Below are 21,106 nucleotides of genomic sequence, written 5' to 3' on the forward strand. Positions count from 1 at the left end.
TGCATTCTTCTCACTAACTTCCTGTCTGGTACCTGTCTCCTCGTCGGTGATTCTGGGGCTATCCGTGTTCCCTCCATTGCTATCTCCTGACGCTGGGACTTCTGCAACTAACGGAGCTGAATCTCTTGGTTTAGTCCGTACGGGTAGCACAGTTGGTTCATATACCATCGGGACATTGTCAGCGGGTATATTAACCGGACCCCTGCGGGGCTGGTTCCCTGAGGATCGACGCTTAGGGCACTGAGCAACTACATGATCCTCCCCCGAACACGCGAGGCACGTACGCACCTGCCCAGGGTATGTTACCCAATAAGAGTCTCCATTCATTGTTACATATGAGGGTATGGGTTTACGTAGTATCATTTTAATCAAGACACGTCCAGTTCGAGTAGGGTAAATGTGATCTGCAGAGTATGTCTCGTCTTCAATTTTTAACACTTCCCCATAAGACCTCATGACACGACTTATCACTTCTGCACTTAATTCAATTGGGACTACATGGATTCTGACGATTACATGCCGCTGGTGGGCCCATTCTACTTCAACTTTATGATCACCATCTACGTCACTGTAGATTACCTCAGCACCAAAATCATTTAGTAACCTTTCTCCTACCACTTTTGTCGCAAATTTCACGTACAAACACTTACGAAAGTAATCTATTTCAAAACTGAGCACTTGGTTCGTAGGCACTTGGTAGACATCATGAAACCATCGATGAAAATCCAATGACGTAGGTCGCGTTTTGACCTCACGGAAAACAAATTTCAAGGTGTTTTCTCTTTGTGTATTCATCGTGAACTATTTCATCGTATCTTCACTGGCTCACGGTAATTGTAGTCAAAACCTCGCTTGCACTCCAAAGGAAAAAAGAACTAACACAACACTAGCAAACCGTATACGGCCCTAGCTAACTCGGACAGTTCGATCACTAAGCCTTCTCACGCGAAGAGCGGAGCTCGGTACGAACTGATACCTGCTCGAGCTGCAGGCAGACACCACTCCGCCACGGAGGTCGACATACCACTCGGCCACAGGGTCCGGCAACCACTGAGCTACCGAGCCGGCCTAGCCTCGCCTGATTTTTCGCTGTCGCTGTTTTACCTGCTTGGAATCGTCTCTGCCAGTGCTACCACAACAGGATCTGTTGCCTTTGAAACCCAGTAGACTTCGACGTTGCCTGGTTCCTCCCAGCGAGGTCAGGCCGGCTCGGTAGCTCAGTGGTTAGAGCAAAGGCACGGTATGCCAGAGACCCGGGTTCGAGTCCTGGTCGAGCCAGCATTTTTCGCTGAAAATTTCTACGTAGTACATCTCCTGTGTGTGCCTAATCTACAATATGACCAATATTGTGTTTGTTGGACTACCAAATACTAAGAAAACGTTGTTTCGCAAAGAATGCTGAAAACAGTTTTTTGAGAAATTTTGAAAACCTGAAAATTAATAATTGCGTTTAAAACCTTTCTGCCTGCACCCTACTAAAATTTCATAACGATCGGAGAACCAGATTTTGACTTATAGAATTTCAAAGAGAGCGATCGTTTGAAAAACTAAAAAAAACAGGCCCTTTTTTTGGTTTTCACGACGATATAAAATAGAAGGCATACTCGAAAAAAAATGGTTAGTATAGATTAACGCAGAACTGAATAAGCTAAATTTTAATGTAACTCGTTTTATTGTAGATTTACTGGTTAATTTTTAATTGGAGTCCAAACTCGTGTATCTATAATTTTTAATCCCATAGTAGTTACATTTCAATTTATAAGGTCGTGTTCGTAATTACGACGTTGGAAAATATTTTTGAGCAAGTTAGTTTCCACATCACGGGGACAATACCGATGTTACGGCTCCGCTGTGACGGCAAGTGCTTCTCGATCTCCCGTTAGAAACCCGCGACTTTGCTCGGTGTGCAAACATTCTGATGGAAGGTGAAAAATAGTGCGAAACGGTTTCATGCAGCTGTCGGAACTATTCCTAGTATAACACGAAGCATATTTTGGGAAAAGGTGCGCATACATATGATATATATTTGATTGTTTTTAAGCCTAGAACAAGAAGTGCTAAATTATTATGGTATTTTTCGTTTTTTAAGGACAAAATGTGTTGAAATCCGCGAAAAAAACACATTTCGCATATCATGCCACATTCGCGTTATTTCGCGTCTTAGGATTCATTAAAAATGTGTGTAGAACATTTCACTGCGCATTATTCAGAAATGCATTTTGCAACCATTAACGTTTTTTCGGTGTTATCGTATTTGCGAAAAATCCATGTTCCTAATTAATGCTACATAGCGACTAGCTTTACATTTTGTTCATCGAAAGTCGACACGAGTCTGGGTCGAATTTCGATCACGCCACGAAGTTACCGGGCTCGCGACCTGGCCTGAACATTGGTGTTCATTGTAGGTATCAGTTTAATCTAATCATCTTCATCGTCGCGATTAATCAAAAATGACATGAAGAATTATAGAAGTGTTCTTTATTAAGTTCTTGGTATTTGTTGAGAAAAAGATTCAACTAACAACTACAAGCACACAATCCTCAATTTCCCTTTTTTGATTATGTAACGTGAAGTTCTGTGTATTCCACCTGCGTCACAAACTGCTGAATTGTGGCTAGTAGCCATGATGGAGGCCAGTTCTTGTGAGCATACGGAATTCAAGCGGACCGGTTGGATATTTGAACCTTGTTTACGACGTCACATTGTGCACTATTCGGTGTTTCAACAGATGCTCACATTATTTCACGATATTTCCTTGTACAAGACAAATAAAAATGGCCGCAAACATGGCGGCTTTGCGGATCTTGACGTCACATGAAATCCACCCATACGGCGCTAAATTTAATTGTACAGATATCTGAAATGCCTTTACACCTCACTCCCCCGGAAGGAAGTAAACCATGTTGCCTTGTAGTCCTGGGATCCCGTATTCGTTTACCGCTCACACCCCAGAGTAGTTTAAAAACCTCTCCCCTATCGCTACAGTCCAAATTAGCCTATCGTTGTTTAAAGTGAATTTAAAACAGATGCTCCACTCTCATAAATATAAGCAAAAAATGAAGCAATATATTCTAGATTTATATTGAAAATAATATGCACTCTTTTTAGGGGATGGGGACATGTCAAGGGCAATAATATAATCTGGTAACATATTTTTCAAACAAATAACTTTCTTCGATTTTTTTTCTTGCCAGCTGTTCAACATCGGTTTCTTGTTATAATATTTTGTTAACGAATTTTGATGATCTTTGAAAGCAGGAAAAGTTTTGAATATTTTCATGTAAGCAAATACACCTTCCCCTCTGTACATTTCCATTATTTCATCCCCAGAGCTTGTGGTATCTCTAAGAAGCTGTAGGAAATTTTAGGACTGGTCACACCGCGATGTATTCCATCTTGTTCTTCGGGAAAGGTGTTGGTACATTATAGAATATTTCTGTTCCTATGGTCCTTCAATTGATAGACAAGAATTCAGCGCAGGACTGCTTTCACAAATGTTCTGTGTTATGGTAATACAACCCTACAGCAGGCGCGGTTGGCCCTATAGCGCACAGGATCAGTGAACCCCCAGTAATATACGATAATCACCTCGAGAATGAACAATAAACAATGTCTTTACATTTCCACATTATTTCGCTAAAAATTCTACACAATAAGTCATGTATTTGTGCCCGTAATACGGCGAACTCTTTTGCTGAGAAGAAGAAACCGCGAATCGGCCGCCCTGATACAGACCCTCAGTTGAACCCCCACAGGACAGCTCTTGCCATTGTGAAAGCTTCGCGCGGGAGCAGAAGCTCGAGGAGGGTATAGGACAAAATACATGGAAGATGAGATTGCAGAACCTATGTCGACACCCAACGGTCATGCGCAGTTCGTTCTCTCGCAGAAGGCGCTGGACAAGGCTCCGATCTCGCTGCTTCCTCCCTTCCAGTGTTGCTGTGTGCGGTTCAAGTTTGAAGCGCACACATTACATATTCAATATTCTCTTTGTATCATTTTTGCACCGAACTTCTTGGAATAAATGCAAGATTGTGGCAGAGATGGATGAGTGGAAACAAATAAAAGCTGGAATTAGATGCGATGAATTAAAATAAAGGAGATACATTACCAAAATAGCTCGTGCATGCATTCAGAGGTTTTTCCTTAAAGGTGGAAACACTTCGGGTTCGCGAAAGAGAAAGAATGGCGCGAAGACGTGACTCGTTGTCGCTCGGTGTCAATCGTCTCAAGTTTGTTAGTTTTTGAAGTGCTTGGATACTTGTTGGAAAGTATTAAGTGATGCTGCGAGGGATGGACTTTACCTAGGTTATGTCATTTGATGCATTGTAGGCGTTGCTGTCCGCTCATGTAAGAAATGACCGATAGAAATGCACATAATTAACTTAAAATAAACTTCCTTGTCCACTGAAAAAAAGCGTGTGCTGGTCGACCAGCCCCAAATTTGAACAAAGCTGTCGCGTATCAATGAAAAGGGTCTCAGGTTTGATTTCTAGTATGCACATGCCATTAGTTGCCATTTCCCTTTAATAAATGTAGGACCAGTTCTGATTAATCGGCATGGACGTCCGAAAGGGGAAAAGGGGGCCGCCCCCCATGGAAATCGAAAGTAAACCAAAAATTATATATTACACGCATATAATTTAATGTCAGTCACAGTAATTTTTGGTAATTATTATAAAAGCGTTGCAGCAACTTCAGACTGAAAGAGTGTTTTTTGCTCCTCCTGGGGGAAAAAAATATATTACGTGCCCCTACTTGAGGACGTCCATGACATTCCAAGAAAACTCAACTTTTTTCATAAAGGCACAATTTATTGTAGTTTCAGCCCTAAATTTATTCGCACACCCCTAATACAAAACCTTATACTCCCAGGTAAGAAAATTCTGGACAAATCTTTTAAGCCCTCCCCCCATCCTTTTGTTAGGCGAAGGAAGTCTATTTTGCGGAAACTGAATATATGTCACATGACTTCAGTGAACCCCCGGGTAAATAATGCACGAGCCGCGCCTGCCCTACAGAAACAATATATATACCATATATATATATATATATATATATATATATATATATATATATATATATATATATATATATATATATATATATGATCCCACTTAAAAATACCTTTAGCTGCACTGGGATATGTATGTCCAAGTATCAAACTTTTGTTTTGCTTAAACAGAATAAACAAAAAATGTACAATAATGACCAATTCATTACGGAAATATAAAATTGGTATCGAAAGTATTAATGTAACTCCTGAAAACCATTCCCATAACAAGCATTGAAAATTGCTCTCCTATCCAAACTCCCGACAGTGGCGTTGGCGGAAGTTAAATCTCCCATTAGACCAGAATTCCTTAAAAAATGAAAGAACGCCAAAGGCAGGAAAAGATGGCAAAATGAGGACTGGGTTTTAAAAAATCTTGGGCGCGCCACTGGTCAAATACGACACAATAAGTTTTTTCCTGCATCACCAAGCATTCCTTAAAGCACTACATACACAAATTGCATTAAAACACGGAACTGAAACTTATTGCTATGTTACTAAACATCCTAGCTGGATTTGTGGTTCATTTTTTGAGCAGAGATTGGTGGATCTAGGGCATGGCGTGAGGTAGAAAGCAGGGAATGTAAGGGGATCTAGAATTACTGCGAGTCCCTCACCTTTTCTGTCCCGGTTTCGACTCCGCACGGGGAATGTGAGTTGTGCGTCGATGGGGCCCGGCATGGAGTGAGTGTTTTCTCGGAAATCTCCAGTTTCCGCCCACACTGGAAAGAAAAGAGATTTCCTGCTCTGAGCATTGACAATATTTTTTGTTCCTCGTTTCCTGAAAGTCACAAAAGAAAATGAACACAGCAGGGGACAGAGAGGCTCGTCAGTGAAGTGGATTGGTAAGAAACAGGGAACACTTAAACACGAGGGGGAGGCACTATAACACACAACAATTGAACATTTTTTAAAACAATTTTAAAACATCTTACTGTAAATGTAAATCATGGTAAAGAAATATACATGGTATTTCTTTCATGAAGCAAACTTTGTCATGAAAGTATTATCATCCGAGTTGAAAAACCTAAAAGGCCATTCAACACAAATTTACAGCGTAAACTACTCAGAACTCGAAACACGGAGCATCGATTAACACAGTTAAAGGTGTATTTTTGGTTTCTTTGAAATGTTCGTGTCCGATCTCAACTAATACAATTTTAGTACATAACACGTTACAGTAGCTGATAAACAGTTTCGTAGCAACATATCGCGAAGCCCTGGGCGAGATCGCAATGCGAGGCCTCCATCCGTTCTTTAAATTTGAAATCTCAATGTGAATCGATACAAAATCTTCAGGGATACGTCAGCAAATTATCGTGTTTAAATAATAGTAATACATTACTGACGAAAATGATATTTCATAATTTAAAATGTCTTTCTCTGTTTTCCGGGAGCTTAAATCTGAACCTGTCGGAAGGAAGGAAGAGTTGCTATTCACCAACTCATCTGGAACTCTGGCGCGGGAGCAGTGTCGCTAGTGTCGCTTGTTAAAGTTACGGGGAAGCCTATAGTTCGCATATTTTCCGAGGTTTCAGAAAGCTTGGTGGATCATACTATCCATGCCCTTCTTGAGTTGAAAACAACGCAAGCTTTTAAATGCCTCCGTGCGAGTTGGAGGTGCTTAATTGTTAACATATTGAAATCGGGGAGTCAAGGGAGAGAAAAAAAAATACAAGACAAAGTGCTTTTATTCAAGAAAAGAATAAATGAGTAAAAATGTTCAAGCAAGTTATCGTGAATTTTTGCCTAAATATTTTTACATGAGAAATATGACAACAATTTTAACTTTTTTTCTGGTCCCCTTAGGCTTAGGCCCTGCCAGCCTGTATGTTACGCTCGGCTTGGCGTATTATACCGTTTAACTAGAATTTAAATCCAGATAAAAACAGAATGTTTCATTTCTATTGCCTACAAAAATAACCTGTTCCATCTCCCCCCCCCCCACTTCTATTTAACACATTTTTCGTATCAACGCCAGGGACGCGAGGCTTCTTCAAGCGCACATCGCGCTACGACGCTAGCGGTCCCAGGTTCGAATCCCGGCCTGGGCATGGATATTTGCGAGTGTCCATTCATCAATTTCATCATGTCATCGCCCAAAAGTGGCACAAAAAGCGACGTAAAATAAAGCAAATAAAAATAAAAAAAAATAAAAATCCTTCAAGCGCAAGGCCCCGGGCGGCCGACCACTTCGCCCACCCTTGCTACGCAACTGTTGATGCATTTTTGTTTGTTTATGCACATCAATGTGTTACTGACGTCAACATATTCGGATTCGTGTCAAATGACACATTTTGGTTCTGTATGTAATTCATCCATCGACACATGCGAGGTTAATATAAAAAAATAACGAGGCAAAGCGGAAATATTGTTGCCTTCACTCACCTCGCTAACAATGGAATAATGTGTCTTGATGAACACGACAAAGAAGCTTAAAAAGTGGTGTTAGAATTCGAACACAGAGAAATATAGAGATTATGCCAACTCAAGACCCTATGCTAATGTCGAACTTTTGGCGTCAACATTCAAACATTTATTTACATAAAGCTACGTGTTTTGTGTTTGCGATGTTATTATGTTAATGTGTGATTACCCGAAATAAAATATTCTTAAAATGAATAAATTGAAGTAGCGTTTGTATTGTTATTTACATTATTTAATTTAATTAATTTTGTTTTTACATAATAGTATATGTTGTGCAACCAAGTAATATAAAATAGTATTCTGGCATTTAGGGTTACTAATCTCTAACCACATTTATATACATTAAAATTTATATTACTTCATCTGAAGAACTACTAAACATTAACAAAACCCACTCTCGCTCGTTTTCGAACTAATAAACTCTAAATAACATATGCAAACTAATATATTTCTATGTACCACTTCCAATATATTTCATTCTCAATGAACAATGTGGGAAGTCTAATTATAGGAATTGTATGTAAACCAACATCATTGTTCTGGAACTCAGAACAATGATGGTCACGTAATGTTAATTGGAAAATAATAAAGAAGGAAAGAGGAATAGAAAGACGGGGAAACTGAAATTCAACGGATGGTGTAAATTTCAGGTACCAGGACAACAAGAGCATATCGCGGGGATACAAACGTTTATTGCAAGTAAACTATTGAACTTTCGTTAATGAAACCAGTCCAGAACGATCTAGGATCACAAACAGTTTGTGCGTGTATGTTTTGTTAAGCTCAGAGTTCACATCTGTGCCGCTAGGTGACATTCAAATCACCCACATCAGTCATAGTGTGTTGTGCAATGTTTTGGTCCTCAAGATCACGGGACCTTACACAATGTGACTTCTTTTTGTGGGGTTTCATGAAAGACAGGGTATTCGTCTCAACCATGACGCGTGATATTGCAGCCCTGAGAGAGGATATCATCGCAGGGATAGGCATTATCGACAGGCCCATGCGAGTGTTGCAAGAACTAGACTATCGTGTCGATGTGTGGCGTGTCACCCGTGGGCGTATTTACAAACCCTATAGTGCTGCAGAACCAGAGGTATATAACACTTTCTTATTGGCTGTGTGAACCGGAAGTGATTATGTTCCGTGTCCAGTGTTCCTTGTTTCTTCATTTACAGCAAAAGTATGAAAAAAATTAGACTTGTGATTATATAGTAATAAAGTTTGTAAACAGATTGTCGAAATTATGTTAAGAAATATACGTTTACATAATAAAATATAATGTTTAAAATGCTATACATTGGATATTCATAATTTTCTCAATAATCATTGGTAGTTACAATTTTTGCACTGATGTGACTTTAAATAGAAAAATCATTCACTTCAAGAAGAGTTCTGATTTCTGTCTTCTAAAACATTAATTTACAAAATTTTGCTAAAAAATGAACCTTAGTGTAAATGGGTTTCTTATCTTGTTGGGATGGATCTCTGAAATCTACACTGTTAATTTGAACCCAGCCATCTAGCGTTAACTTGAAGGAACGCTGCATCAACTTCCGGAATGGCAGCCAATCAGTAGCCAAATATAGCTGGAGGTTCTGCAGCACTATAGGGTTTGTACATACGCCACCCGTGGTACACACATTGAACACTTGTAGGTGTAAAACAAACTATTTGAGTTCCTCGTTCGTTCTGGACTGGTTTCATTAACGTAACGTCAATACTTTACCTGCAATAAATTCTTTAACCCCTCAATTACTTCTGAAACACCCGGTATGCGGGGGCCACTTCAGGGGTTCCCCCTTTCTTAATTATTTATTTTACTTTAGCTCGTTGTTCTGCCTCTTTGGGTTAATCGTGCTTGTGAGAATGACGATTTGATGAAGGGTTCACGAGACTCATGTCTGAGGACTCGAACCCGTTACCTCCGGTTAACGCACCCGGCCACAGAGGCGGCGAGCAAACTGAAGTTCTCCGCTCATGTCTTTGTATGTGACAGAATGGTACACACTCGGGCAGCATATGTGCTTGTTAGTATTCTAAACAATGCAGTGACAGGTCGCAAATCTTTTGTGGATTATGCAATGCAGATAAGAACAAGGCATACAGAGCAATTCAGCAGATAAAAAAGGAAAAGGCTGACGTACGAGCAAATATGGCATTATTAACGCCTCGAGAGCAATACACCAGACTCGTGGGACCGAAAAAACATTGTCTTCGCGTGCGTACGGTGTGTGTACGGGGCCACCAAGGACATGGATAATGAGAGAAAAGACCTGGTTATCATAGCAGGTGAGTTTACATTTTTTTATTGCGTTCGCTTCAAGAAAGAGGAATATCTGCACGTAAGTTGAGTAGAAGTGTGTGGAAACTTTTCTTTTGATTTAGTTTGTTTTTCGTGCAATGTGCGGAATGGCGACACAACAACAGTACAGGTGGTACGAGTCATGGACACCCGTGAAAATTTTCTAGAGATATAACAGATATAACGTTAAAAAAAATTGCTTTACAAATCATAGTTTAGGTCTATATTGAAAATCGTATGCCGTTGGCTGAAAGACATCGGTAAGGTAGAAAGTTTTTGGAGAGAACTAATAGAGAGAGATAAATGAAACTCGAGAAGTAAAACAGAGGAAAATACGCTAGAAAGAGGTGAAAACAGAATAAATGAGAAAACAAAACAAAAAAATGAAAGAGAAAAGGCAATAAAAAAATAAATGACAGTAGGCAGAGCAATCACGATGAAATGGATTCTAAGTGGTAAGAGCAAAGGCGGACCTTCCTGATGGCTATGTGGTAACGCAGGTGTCTTGCAATTGAAGAATCTTGGGGTTGAATCCCCTGTGTAGGAACATTGCACAGTAGGTCCAATCCCACTTTCAGTTCCGATCAGCTTGTTTGGGCATGAAATGGACTTACGACAAATTTTGATAAGAAGGAAGGTGAAAGTATAGACCAACAAAGACAGAAAAAAGGAATAGACTAGATGTGCAAATAAGTAATTAATATAATCGTTGAGCCATCGTGGTAAGCGCCAAGGCAACATATAGGAAACCATGTCAAAATAGAGACCTGAACAAGGGGTGTAAAGGGTGACCCTCTCTGAAGACACCCAAATGCAGACTAACGAGGCTTTTGCGTCTGTGCCCATGGCCAATATAAGCCTCTATGGAGTTGGTTGTGTGTTGTTTATATGTGCTTGTGATTGTCCCTTCACCCTTTTCATCTTATCACCACTCATCCTCAACTTACTGCCTTCCAATCTCATCTCCTTACTGATATATATATATATATATATATATATATATATATATATATATATATATATATTACATCGCTTTTCTGACAGTTTTGCCTAATCGCAACGATGAAGATGAATGGTGATTGGACAAAACTGATGAAAAGCAGGGTGCGAAATCATGTAAGACTGGTGGGGGGAGAAAGATCTTAATCTACAAACCCCCTCCCCACAAACATACATATAAATTAGACGATATACATATCAATAATGTTATTAAAAGTAAAAATTAATTACTAAATTAAAAATATATTAGTATTATTATTATTATACACACAAAGAAAGTAATTTGTTACTTTTACATAGATGATATTATAACGTAGCAAACTAATAATTCCCTTACTAACTGGTTAAAGACGTTAATTAGATAATACTAGTTGAAGTGGTTTTATTATGTTAAGTTCTTATTTAGCTTTTGCTTTATGTTAATACAGTATAAATCAATTAGATTTTGATAGTTTCTTTTGTCTTGCGTTCTTGTTTTACTTATATTGTGAGTACTGATGTAGATTTGTTAATAATCTCTTGAGAGAGAAATCGCGTTGAACACTCACAAGTCACAACTACACTAATTTGTGTGTGTTTTCGATATTATTATTAGTAAAGTATACTTGAAATGAAAAGTAATTGCTTATCTTTTCTTTGTTGGAACAAAAACTCTCCCCCCTGAAATTTTTGGTGGGGGGGATTTTTGAGGCCAAGATTGTTGGTGGGGGGAATCCCCCCGTCCCCCCAGGATTTCGCACCCTGAAAAAGAGGCACTCACAGAGTCCACGAGATCCATGACGAAATCGTGAGTCAAGCAAGCACTCAACACACTCGGCCACCGACGCGACTGCATACACACACAAACACGCATAGTATTGTTACTTGAAGGGAAATTCCCTTTTGTCCAGAAAAAAATTGAACCGTATTTTAAACCAAAGGGATGAAAGGGAATTCGTTGAAAATACTATAAGCCTACATATTCAATGAGTAGAAGCACATTTCTATTTTGTTTATTTTACCTCGCTTTTTACATCTTCTGTTAATGGCGACGATGAGGATGAATGATGAAGTTATGAAGTGGGTGATGAGACAAACACAATTCACACCTGACCGGGATTCGAACCCGGGTCACGAAAGAGATGAAGCTGGCTATATGCATGTATGTGATGAATTTGTTTAACAATTTTCATGCATACGACCATGAGCCAATGAATATACTATAACTTATTATTATCATAAAATATTTTTATATTAAGGGAAAAAATGGTCAGAAAAGGGAAATTTTGCCCTTTGAACTGGGAAATTGTGCCGTCAGATTGTAACAACACAGCCCCCCTCCATGGCGAAGTGGTCACTATCGAAGCAGAGGTCCCAGCACAGCCCCCCTCCATGGCGAATTGGTCAGCGTAACGTGCTATCGAAGCAGAGATCCCAGATTCGAACTCCTGTCAAGATATGTGTCGTTGCGTTTGTCCCATCACAATTTCGAGGTCATCATTCATTCTCATCGTCATGATTCACCAGAGCTAAATATGGTTGTTGGTAAAGTTCTGGAAAATGTCAATGAATAATTTGGGGTGGTCTTACTTGCCACTTTAACCTTCGCCTGACACTTTTGGCTAATCGCGACGATGAGGATGACTGATGATGTGATGAAATTGATGAAGAGACACTTACAAAGAACATGCTCAGGTCGAGATTCGAACCCGGGACCTCTGGCGTCGTAGCCCGCTGTAAAGGTAAGAGTAAAGTTTTCCCTGCATATAGCATCGTGCCATGAAGGCACATTAACCTTTTGACGCCCAAGACCTTTTTCACAAGTAAGCCTCTGGGTACCGAGCCGATTTTGAGCAAAATGCAGAGTTTCAATTAAATAAGTGTAGATCGGAAACTAATTGCCCTAGAGATGAGTGATATACCGATGTACGCGGAATGAACCAGAGATTCAGACTATATGAAATTTTAGCAAATTCGGAGTATATGTGGCGAGGGGGAGGGGGCTAACTCTCAAAATTCCAAAATTTCGGGAAAAAAATTGTGTTCCTTGACCCTCCCCTCAAGCAAAAAGTACATGACAGTGTCGACATGCATATGGAAATGATCGCTAACATGTAAGGAACACAAAAATATTTGCATTATTATCATATGACCAATGTAACTTGAGTTATACCCCCAAAAGGAATTGTCGGCACGCCACTGATTCAAGCTTCGAAATGCAGCGGTACCTTGAAATAACTAGCAAAAAAAAAAAAGGTAAAGTGCTCCCCTGTGCTTAGCACCACGCCATGAAGGCGTATAGGGGGTGTGGGGGTAACGCTCAGAGACTATTTGCTCTGGAGATTTGAACGATATACCGTTGTATGCAGAATGAATCACAGATTCAGACGATATATAATTTATTCACATTCGGCGCACATGTGGAGGGTGAAAGGGGGCAAATCCCCTGATTTTTGTTTTTAAAAAAGGGGGTTTCTCCCCCCCGCCCCCCCCCCCCCCGAAAAAAAGGATATGAAAAGTTCAAAATGCACATATAAATTATCGCTGGCATGTAAGAAACAGAAAAATATTTGCATCATTGCCGTATGACCAATGTAACAACAGAACAACAAAGCCGGTCTTCCTTTGTCGGCAAAGATTTGACGTTGAAAAGAGCCGCAAAAGAGAAGTACCTTTACCCACCTTTCCCCCTCCATTTTCATGAAGACAAAAAAAATGCAAAAAACAATTTCTGTTAAATACATGTGTTAGGAACAATATAAAAAATAAAAACGATATTCTAGCCAAAAATAGAAAAGTTGTAACGTAAAAACTACGACCTTGACACAGCGTCTCGATCGAGACGCTTGGTACCCCGAGGGTTACTTTTGGGTATCTCGTTCGAGACGCTTGGGCACCAAAAGGTTAAGGGTTTGCGGGTGTAGGGCCCCACACATTCTCGATCTTGTCCATTTTAGAGGTGATGTGATCAGCACCCGGCCGCCTTTACCCCACAGGCACTCATTGAATTGAGGCTGGGTGAGCCCCAGAGCCGCTTTATCCGGAGACAAGGCCAGAAAAGTTCCGACCTTAGATCATCCACCCCGGGAATCGAACCCGGGTGTCCCGTGTATCAGTCAGACCATACCTACTAAACCACCGCTGTGTAGCGCGCTGTGCTATCCACTTCTCTCTATATTAGTGTCGCGTTGGAACTCGTATCCCAGACTCGAAGAGGAAAATGCTTCTCAATAAAGAAAGCACTGACAACCAATGCCATTAGTTGTCGCTGACCACAGCTTGATGATGTCGGCAGCTGAAGATCGTTACGCATTACACAACCAATCGTGCTGTCAGCACAAAGCGCTAAATCTCACGTAAAACCGCGAGCGAGATCGTTTCCGACTTCCTGTGGGTCTCGCACGGCGGGTGCCGAATATCTCCCTCCCCCCACGTCAACTTCTCCCTCGGAATCGCTTGGAAGGAGCAAAACCAGAAGACCGACACAGCTGTTGCCACGCATGCAGCGCCCCTTTCACACTTTGACCTCTCGGGTTTCCACTTGTAGCTGAACAAGACGCTACACATGACCTCGAGGCTATATCGATCTGTCACAATCAGCGCCACACAAAACCGCCTCCGTTTGGCCGAAGGAAGGAAGGGAGGTGTCGTTGCCAACGAAATAATGACCGCAGAAAACCTTCCAGGCCTCACGTTATTGTAATAGCGGATCGAGTTTCTGAAGGAAGTGACCTTTCTCGGTCAACTGTGTAGAAACACGAAATAAATAAAAATATGATTACAGAAGGAAAATGTACACTGTGCGAAATTTTAAGCGTGTAAATTGGGATGTAGTGACATGCAATTAATCATTTATTTCTTCATTCTTTTGTTCCATTCAAGGAGAGCTTCAAGAATTGAAACAAAACTGGCATAATCACATCACGCTACGATGCCAGGGGTCCCGGGTTCGAATCCCGACCTGGGCATGGATGTTTGTGAGTGTCCATTCATCAATTTCATCATATCACCACTCAATCCCACCTTCGCAAATTAGCCAAAGTGGCACAAAAAGCGAAGTAGAATAAATCAAATCAATCAATCAATCCAAACTGGGATACGTAAAAATACATTCCTAAAAAATCACGCAGGAAAGAAAAGTTAATGAAAAAAATTTGCCGAAAAATACTTGCATATAGGTATCAGCGCTTGAAGTGGAAAATATTAGCTGGGGGGGATGTTTTGTAGAACCTTGGGGTTAACTGGGTGGATGCCCATATGGTTTAACATGGTGACAATGAGACAACTGGGAGATGCTTTGTGAAAATATTCATAGCGTCGAGTAGGCCTCATCTCCAGGAAGGTATCAACTCGGAGCAATCCCCGGCACCTAGCGACCTCTTGGGTGAGAATGAGTCTAGGCAAGGACTTAGAAACCCCCCCCCCCAGTTAGGCAACAGTTAGGCTGGAGAGTTCAATAAACTAACCACTCACTTCGAGCACCGATCATGTTACATTATGTTGGTTAGGTTAGAGTTAAATTTAACTCATGCGTGTGTGTATGTGTATACATACATACACGTATATGCTCCGTAAAGTGAAAGAATGCCATGTGCTGTAAAAGAGGGATATTTAATAATTCGATCGACTTCTCTGTCTGTTGCCCATTGTAGTAAAAAATGGACAATAGACATTATAATGACCTTTTCGTAACCAATAAACTAAGCCATAGGCCAGAGGTTCCAAAACCTTTTCGTTTCACGGCGCTCCTATTGCTTCAAGATTTTTCCGCGGTGCCCTATATTCCTTTTCCGGAATGTCTGGAGTAAGAGAAGGCGAACGCGTACTGCGCGCACGTTGCGGTGTGTGCCTCGTCCAATGAACGCGCGGAGGAGAGGGTCGCGCGTGAGGGGGCGACTCGACTGCTCATTCGTGGTCCAGTAGTTCTGTGGGATTTCTGCATTCAGGAGAGCGCCGCATGTCTGGCCCCGCCCACAAGCTTTCGCCTCTGCGCGTCGCTACTCCAGACATTCCGGAAAAGGAATATAGTCAGACTGTAGGCCTATCTAACACTTGCAACGCTCAGTTAGTGTGTTTAAATTGCTTGCCTTAGTTAAAAAATATACACATATTTAAAATTCAGAAACATTTTACATGTAATGAGTACTAAATAAGCAAATATTTGGAACAATCATATCATTTCAGTGAAAATATTGAGACAGTTCGAGGCGCCCCTGTAAGCAAGCCACGGCGCACACTTTGGGAACCACTGCCAAAGGCTACCCAAGATAAACATTTTAATAGTTGAGCTCTTTCACAATCCCACTACAAGGCTCTCTCTTCTACAGCGGCATCTTTTGTATAGACTTCCTTGCTCATGTAATAACCTGCATCCAAATGTTGACACATTCTTGCCAGAGCACAATTTCAGAAAATGTTAACAATGAATGTGAAATCTCAATATTTTTTTGTGCCATCTTGTACTCGATTGCTTTGTTGTTATTATTATTGTTGTGTTTCTCCTGTTACTGTTTCAGTATAAAATGGTCATTCTGTACTATATCTGAAACTTTTGGTATATAAATAAATAAGTAAATAAGTTCAAATAGTTATATCGATGTGGATATTTAGTAAAATATAATTGCTACAAAGATGAAATTAAAATTATCCTCATTAGCAATTCGTCAGAAATTTATTATAAATGTGCCTATATTCTCATTACTACCATTGTAACATATTGTGGTTACGTAGTAAATTCATCTCTCTCTTACACACACACACACACACACATACATACACATACGTCTGTCTATATATACATATATATATATATATATATATATATATATATATATATATATATATGTTATCTTCGTTCTTGTTTACAAGTTGTATTTGTGCATGTATTTGGCTATTTAATGTCGCTTTTTTACTTATTAGGTTATTCGCAACGCCGAGGATGAATGATTATTGGATAAAATTGATGAAAGAACAAACACAATGATGTAGTCATGATTCGAACCCAGATCCTTCAGTGACAAAATCGTGAATCGATCACTCAACGCGGCTGTAGAATGTGTATTCATCCTCCCCTTCCAAAAAAGGAGTGTGATATCTCAAGATATAGTAAATAGTATATGAACTTTTGGTGTTTATAACACAATATGCTTTCCTCCTACAAAGACAAGGAAAAAAGTTGACTGACTGACTGATTTTGGTTACTTTACGCGGCATCTCTAACACTTTTAGCGAAGATAAGGTTGAATGGTGATAAGATGAAATTCATAAAAGGACAAGCACAAACATACATGGACAGGTTAGGTCCAAAGTCCCACAGAGGAATATACTGGCTGTGAGTCTAGACGCCAGACCTTCAAGATTGCAGTTACCGGTGTATGTTTGGTGGAAGCAACGAAAATGTTGAATTTGCACTGACTACTTATACTGTTTGTATTGTTGGCGTAAGTATGCAAATTGAGTGGGTTATTAGGCCAATCATTTCCATAGAATATGCCATCCCCTATTCAAAACCTACCGTGCCCCCGATAAGGCGGTAATAAACACCAGATGTTGATTTTCATGTCCAATTTTGTTACGCGTAATAGACTCTCTCGCCAGCCCCGATGTCTTCCAGCGTCGGAACAAGACAAAAACTGCGAGGGAGACTCGCTCAGCCTTTCGTAACAAATTTATGCTCTAATCGTGTCCAACATCCCTCTTACCCTTTGTGAAGGGAGGGTCTCTCCATGCGCGTATCATTATTGTTTCATTTGGGGCAAGAAAGGGGGAGGGGGTGTTGTGCGATGACATAAAAAGGCCGCCGATATCGCCGCGCAAAAATGGATAGCAGCTGTGCGGTGCACGGACACAATGAATACTCCGAAAACTAGCAGTCAAATTGGGGAGAGGGACAGGAGGTTCGGAAAAATAATCCCCATGTATCAGTCCTTTCGCCCGCACAATGGTTGAATTGGGCATACGAGGGGATCCGTTGAGGAACATTTCGGGCCCTTTTGGGAGAGCTTTTGCGGTGGGGGATGTCTGGAAATGAGTTTACCAGATTGCTACCGCACACCGCAGAAGATCTCTTTCGGTTTTGGCCCCACCGGCTAATTTCCAGCGCTAATTGTTTGAAATGTCAAACCTCCCTTCGGAGCTTGACAGTCCTAATGAAAGTTCGCACGGGTTCCCGCGCCTCCCACGCAGTTAAAAGTCACGTTCTGGCGGTCGCTTGACCGTGTTTCAATCCCCCCTTGCACCTGTCCCGCAGAGGCACCGACGGGTTCTTTTCAAAGCAAGGCTTGTTTGGCTTCATGTCTTATTTTTGTGTCCGGGGCGGTCTGCGCGCTCGGAAATAAATGAACGTCTTCCTGCTTGAACATAGCTTCTACTGGAATGATCTGACCATGCATCATATAAAGAGGTGCTTTGAAATGCATATTCGCCGCTTTCCAGAATTCAATAACACATCAGGATTTTCACAAGATCAAAGTGTGACGTCATTACTTTGCACCAGGCTCTACGGCTAGTGAATTTGATAAAATTGCGTCATGTGGAGTGTGCTCAGTAGGATTGGGATATTTACTGTCTTTATATTAAAACATAGGGTTTGTAATTCCTTTGTATTAAAACAGAGTGTGATGTTAATAAATGTTGTTTCGAGGCCTCCCCAATGGCGTAGGTCGACCACCGTGGCGGAGTGGTGAGCGCAGCGCGATACAATGCCAGGGGGTCCCGGGTTCGAATCCCGGTTCAGAGATGGATGATTGTGTTCGTCTGTTCTGAATGATAGAGAGAATTGAGATTAAATTATATGAGTTTGATTTGTGGAGAAGGCTGCCGTTTAGGGGCCTTTCTTCTAAATAGAAAAAAAATAGTGGTAACGTCGTCGCCTTGTAATCAAGAGGTCTCTGGTTCGAGGCACATTCCATTCCCACTTGAGGCTGAAGGTCCAGTCCCAATTAGCCTATATGTTCATCAAGTGGACAAACAATTCGTATGATCAGAAACACCCTATTTTCCCTGCTAGAAAATGTCGAGAGACTGCAGGGTGTTCCAACGGAAGAAACGCTAGCGTACCATTGCGTGAAATTAGGTTTTCCAATAATCCGACTGTTAAGATTTGAGTGGACGAGTTGGATTCTTACGTTTACTTGACCGCATCGAATGTGAGCAATGGGATGATGTTCTAAAATAATTATGTTTTTAAAGATATTATATTTCAACCAAACTTTTATATTAGATTCGACAAAATAAGAGAATACACTAAATACATTTACGTCGTATTTATATCCTGTCTCTACAGCTATTCCAGAACATGTTGATGGCAGTGGCGTGCCGAAGGGGGGGGGTGGTGGGGGTTATAACACCCTTTTGGCCTAGTATTCCTAAAAAAAAAAGAACGTCAAAGATAGGAAAATATGACAAAATGAGGGCTGACTACCAAGAAAAAGTACATATAACCCCTCCCTTTCGAAAATCCTGGGCACGCTACTGGTTGCTAGGGATGGTATCGAGATGAGACAAGTCTTGGTCTCCTATTCGAGGAATCGAACAAAAGTCGAGAAGTATAGTAATAATTACATAATTTTGCAAGAGCACAAATAAAGTTCCAAGCTGAAATTTTTACGAGTGAAGGTCGCGAATGTAACAAAGCGAACGCAACAACGTATTTTTTTAGATCTTTATTCTCCACAGCATCCTGCGTATTCTGGAGCTTGAGGTGTGAAGACAATACTCGTTCGTCTCCTGCCCTTGAGGTCTCTCCCGTCCGGAAAAACTCACGGACAATTTGAAAGAAGCCTAACAAATGGTAAGGTATGTCATGTCGTTCATGAAAGAACGAGTAGACCAGTATAGTTCGCTTGACTTTATTTATATTTTGTAGTGAATGTTATGTTTTGTGTGTCTATGCGTATAAATGTTATTGGTTTTCCTTTTTGTGTGTGTTTCTTCATTTTTATTTCTATTTAGTCTTTGTTCTTGTTTTTCCCTTTGGTTTATGTCCACACGTTAGATGTATAAACTGGGTTAGGTGGGAGAACAGCCACAGGCTGAACCTCGCCCTTCAATAAAGACAATTTGAAATTGAATATTTTACAATCTATTGGGATTATACCGAGACTACCTTAAAAATTGGGACAAGTCCAGGGCTTTTAAAGCGAGGTTGAGAACAATGCAGACTGCAAAACAGGCCAAACCTAGACGTTCCCTCTGATAGTCATAGGCGTAACTTCACGGGGGCAAGATGGTGGGGGGCATTAGTCCCCCCCCCAAAAAATTAAGGTTTATGAACATTTACAAGTTAATGTTTTTTTTTGTTTTTTTTGTTAACCTCCTGGAACCCGAGGAGCAAAGTGACGGGTAGTTTTTATGACTTTGAAAATGTAACAGTTGTCTATCAACATAGTCCTGAATGACATTTTTATGGGCATGAAAACATCTTGATTCTGGCCCCCCAAAGTTAAGCTCCAAGTTCGATTCTGTCCCCACTCCAAATATTAGGTCCCAAGTTACGTTTATGCTGATAGTCTCGTTTCGTTCGAGATTTTAATATACTACGGCTGGTGTTTAGATATGCAGATGAAACTAGAACAAGATAGGTGTACTCAATGTCGAGACAAATCAGTGCCAATTAATTCTCGTCTCGTTCCGATACCATCACTAGTCTAAGACACCAGGAGTTACGTGTTGGAGTCCCGGTCTAGGCATGGGTTCTTTGTGAGTGTTCCTTCATGAATTTCATCACAACATCACTCATCCTCATCGTCGGGATTAGCCAAGCAGCAGAAGAGCGACGCTAAATAACATTTTTTTTAAATAAATCTTTAAAAAACCACCAAATGCATGGCCATGAAATTAGGCGGGTGGCAAAAGTTCGAACTGTTACCACGTCGGAGCACAACTCCCTGGCTGTAGAACTGGTCTTTGTAATCCATGTGATACAAACTGGCAGTATTTGCTCGAAAGGTCATTGATGACACAAAAGAGCACCGGAGAGAGGTCGGTCTGACGCTCAAACTAGGCAACGCAGCCCGGTTGACGTTGCCACACAGTAAGCGGGAACTAGCGAGTTTTGTCCCGCTCTCGCTTTGCTTTTCCCATATGTTGCACCAGCGCAATTCTGCCCAGCCGCCTCTTTTCATGCCGGTGCGTTTAGTATTGAATATCGTAATTGATCTTTCCATGCACTTTGGACTCATCATGCCGAAAAAACTAATTTTTAGAAATGAAGTGGGAAATACAACCATCACATTTTCCCAGACCTGTAAAGGAATACATAATACCTCTCGGTTACTGAGACCATTAAGTGACATCGGCACCTGCAGAAACGTGTCTTTCAGCAACAACTCATTTCCTCACCG

At 40.8% G+C, this 21,106-nt stretch overlaps 1 protein-coding gene across 5 annotated transcripts in view; it reads right to left on the bottom strand.

Annotated features, from left to right (window-relative positions):
• The window catches only part of Ptx1 (pituitary homeobox homolog Ptx1), a 141,737-nt gene that overhangs the window by 77,647 nt on the left and 42,984 nt on the right, over positions 1–21,106 (bottom strand). For 4 of the 5 annotated variants that reach the window (XM_083131411.1, XM_083131410.1, XM_083131407.1 and 1 more), the window contains one exon: positions 5,671–5,775. The exons of the other annotated variant lie outside the window; for it this stretch is intronic. In XM_083131411.1, coding sequence (XP_082987537.1) covers positions 5,671–5,775 — 105 coding nt within the window. The remainder of the gene's footprint in view (positions 1–5,670; positions 5,776–21,106) is intronic. 5 annotated transcript variants of the gene reach the window in all.

The sequence above is a fragment of the Lepisma saccharinum genome, chromosome 11 (assembly GCF_977018435.1).
Source record: "Lepisma saccharinum chromosome 11, izLepSacc3.1, whole genome shotgun sequence".
In the NCBI taxonomy this organism is placed as follows: Eukaryota; Metazoa; Arthropoda; class Insecta; order Zygentoma; family Lepismatidae; genus Lepisma; species Lepisma saccharinum.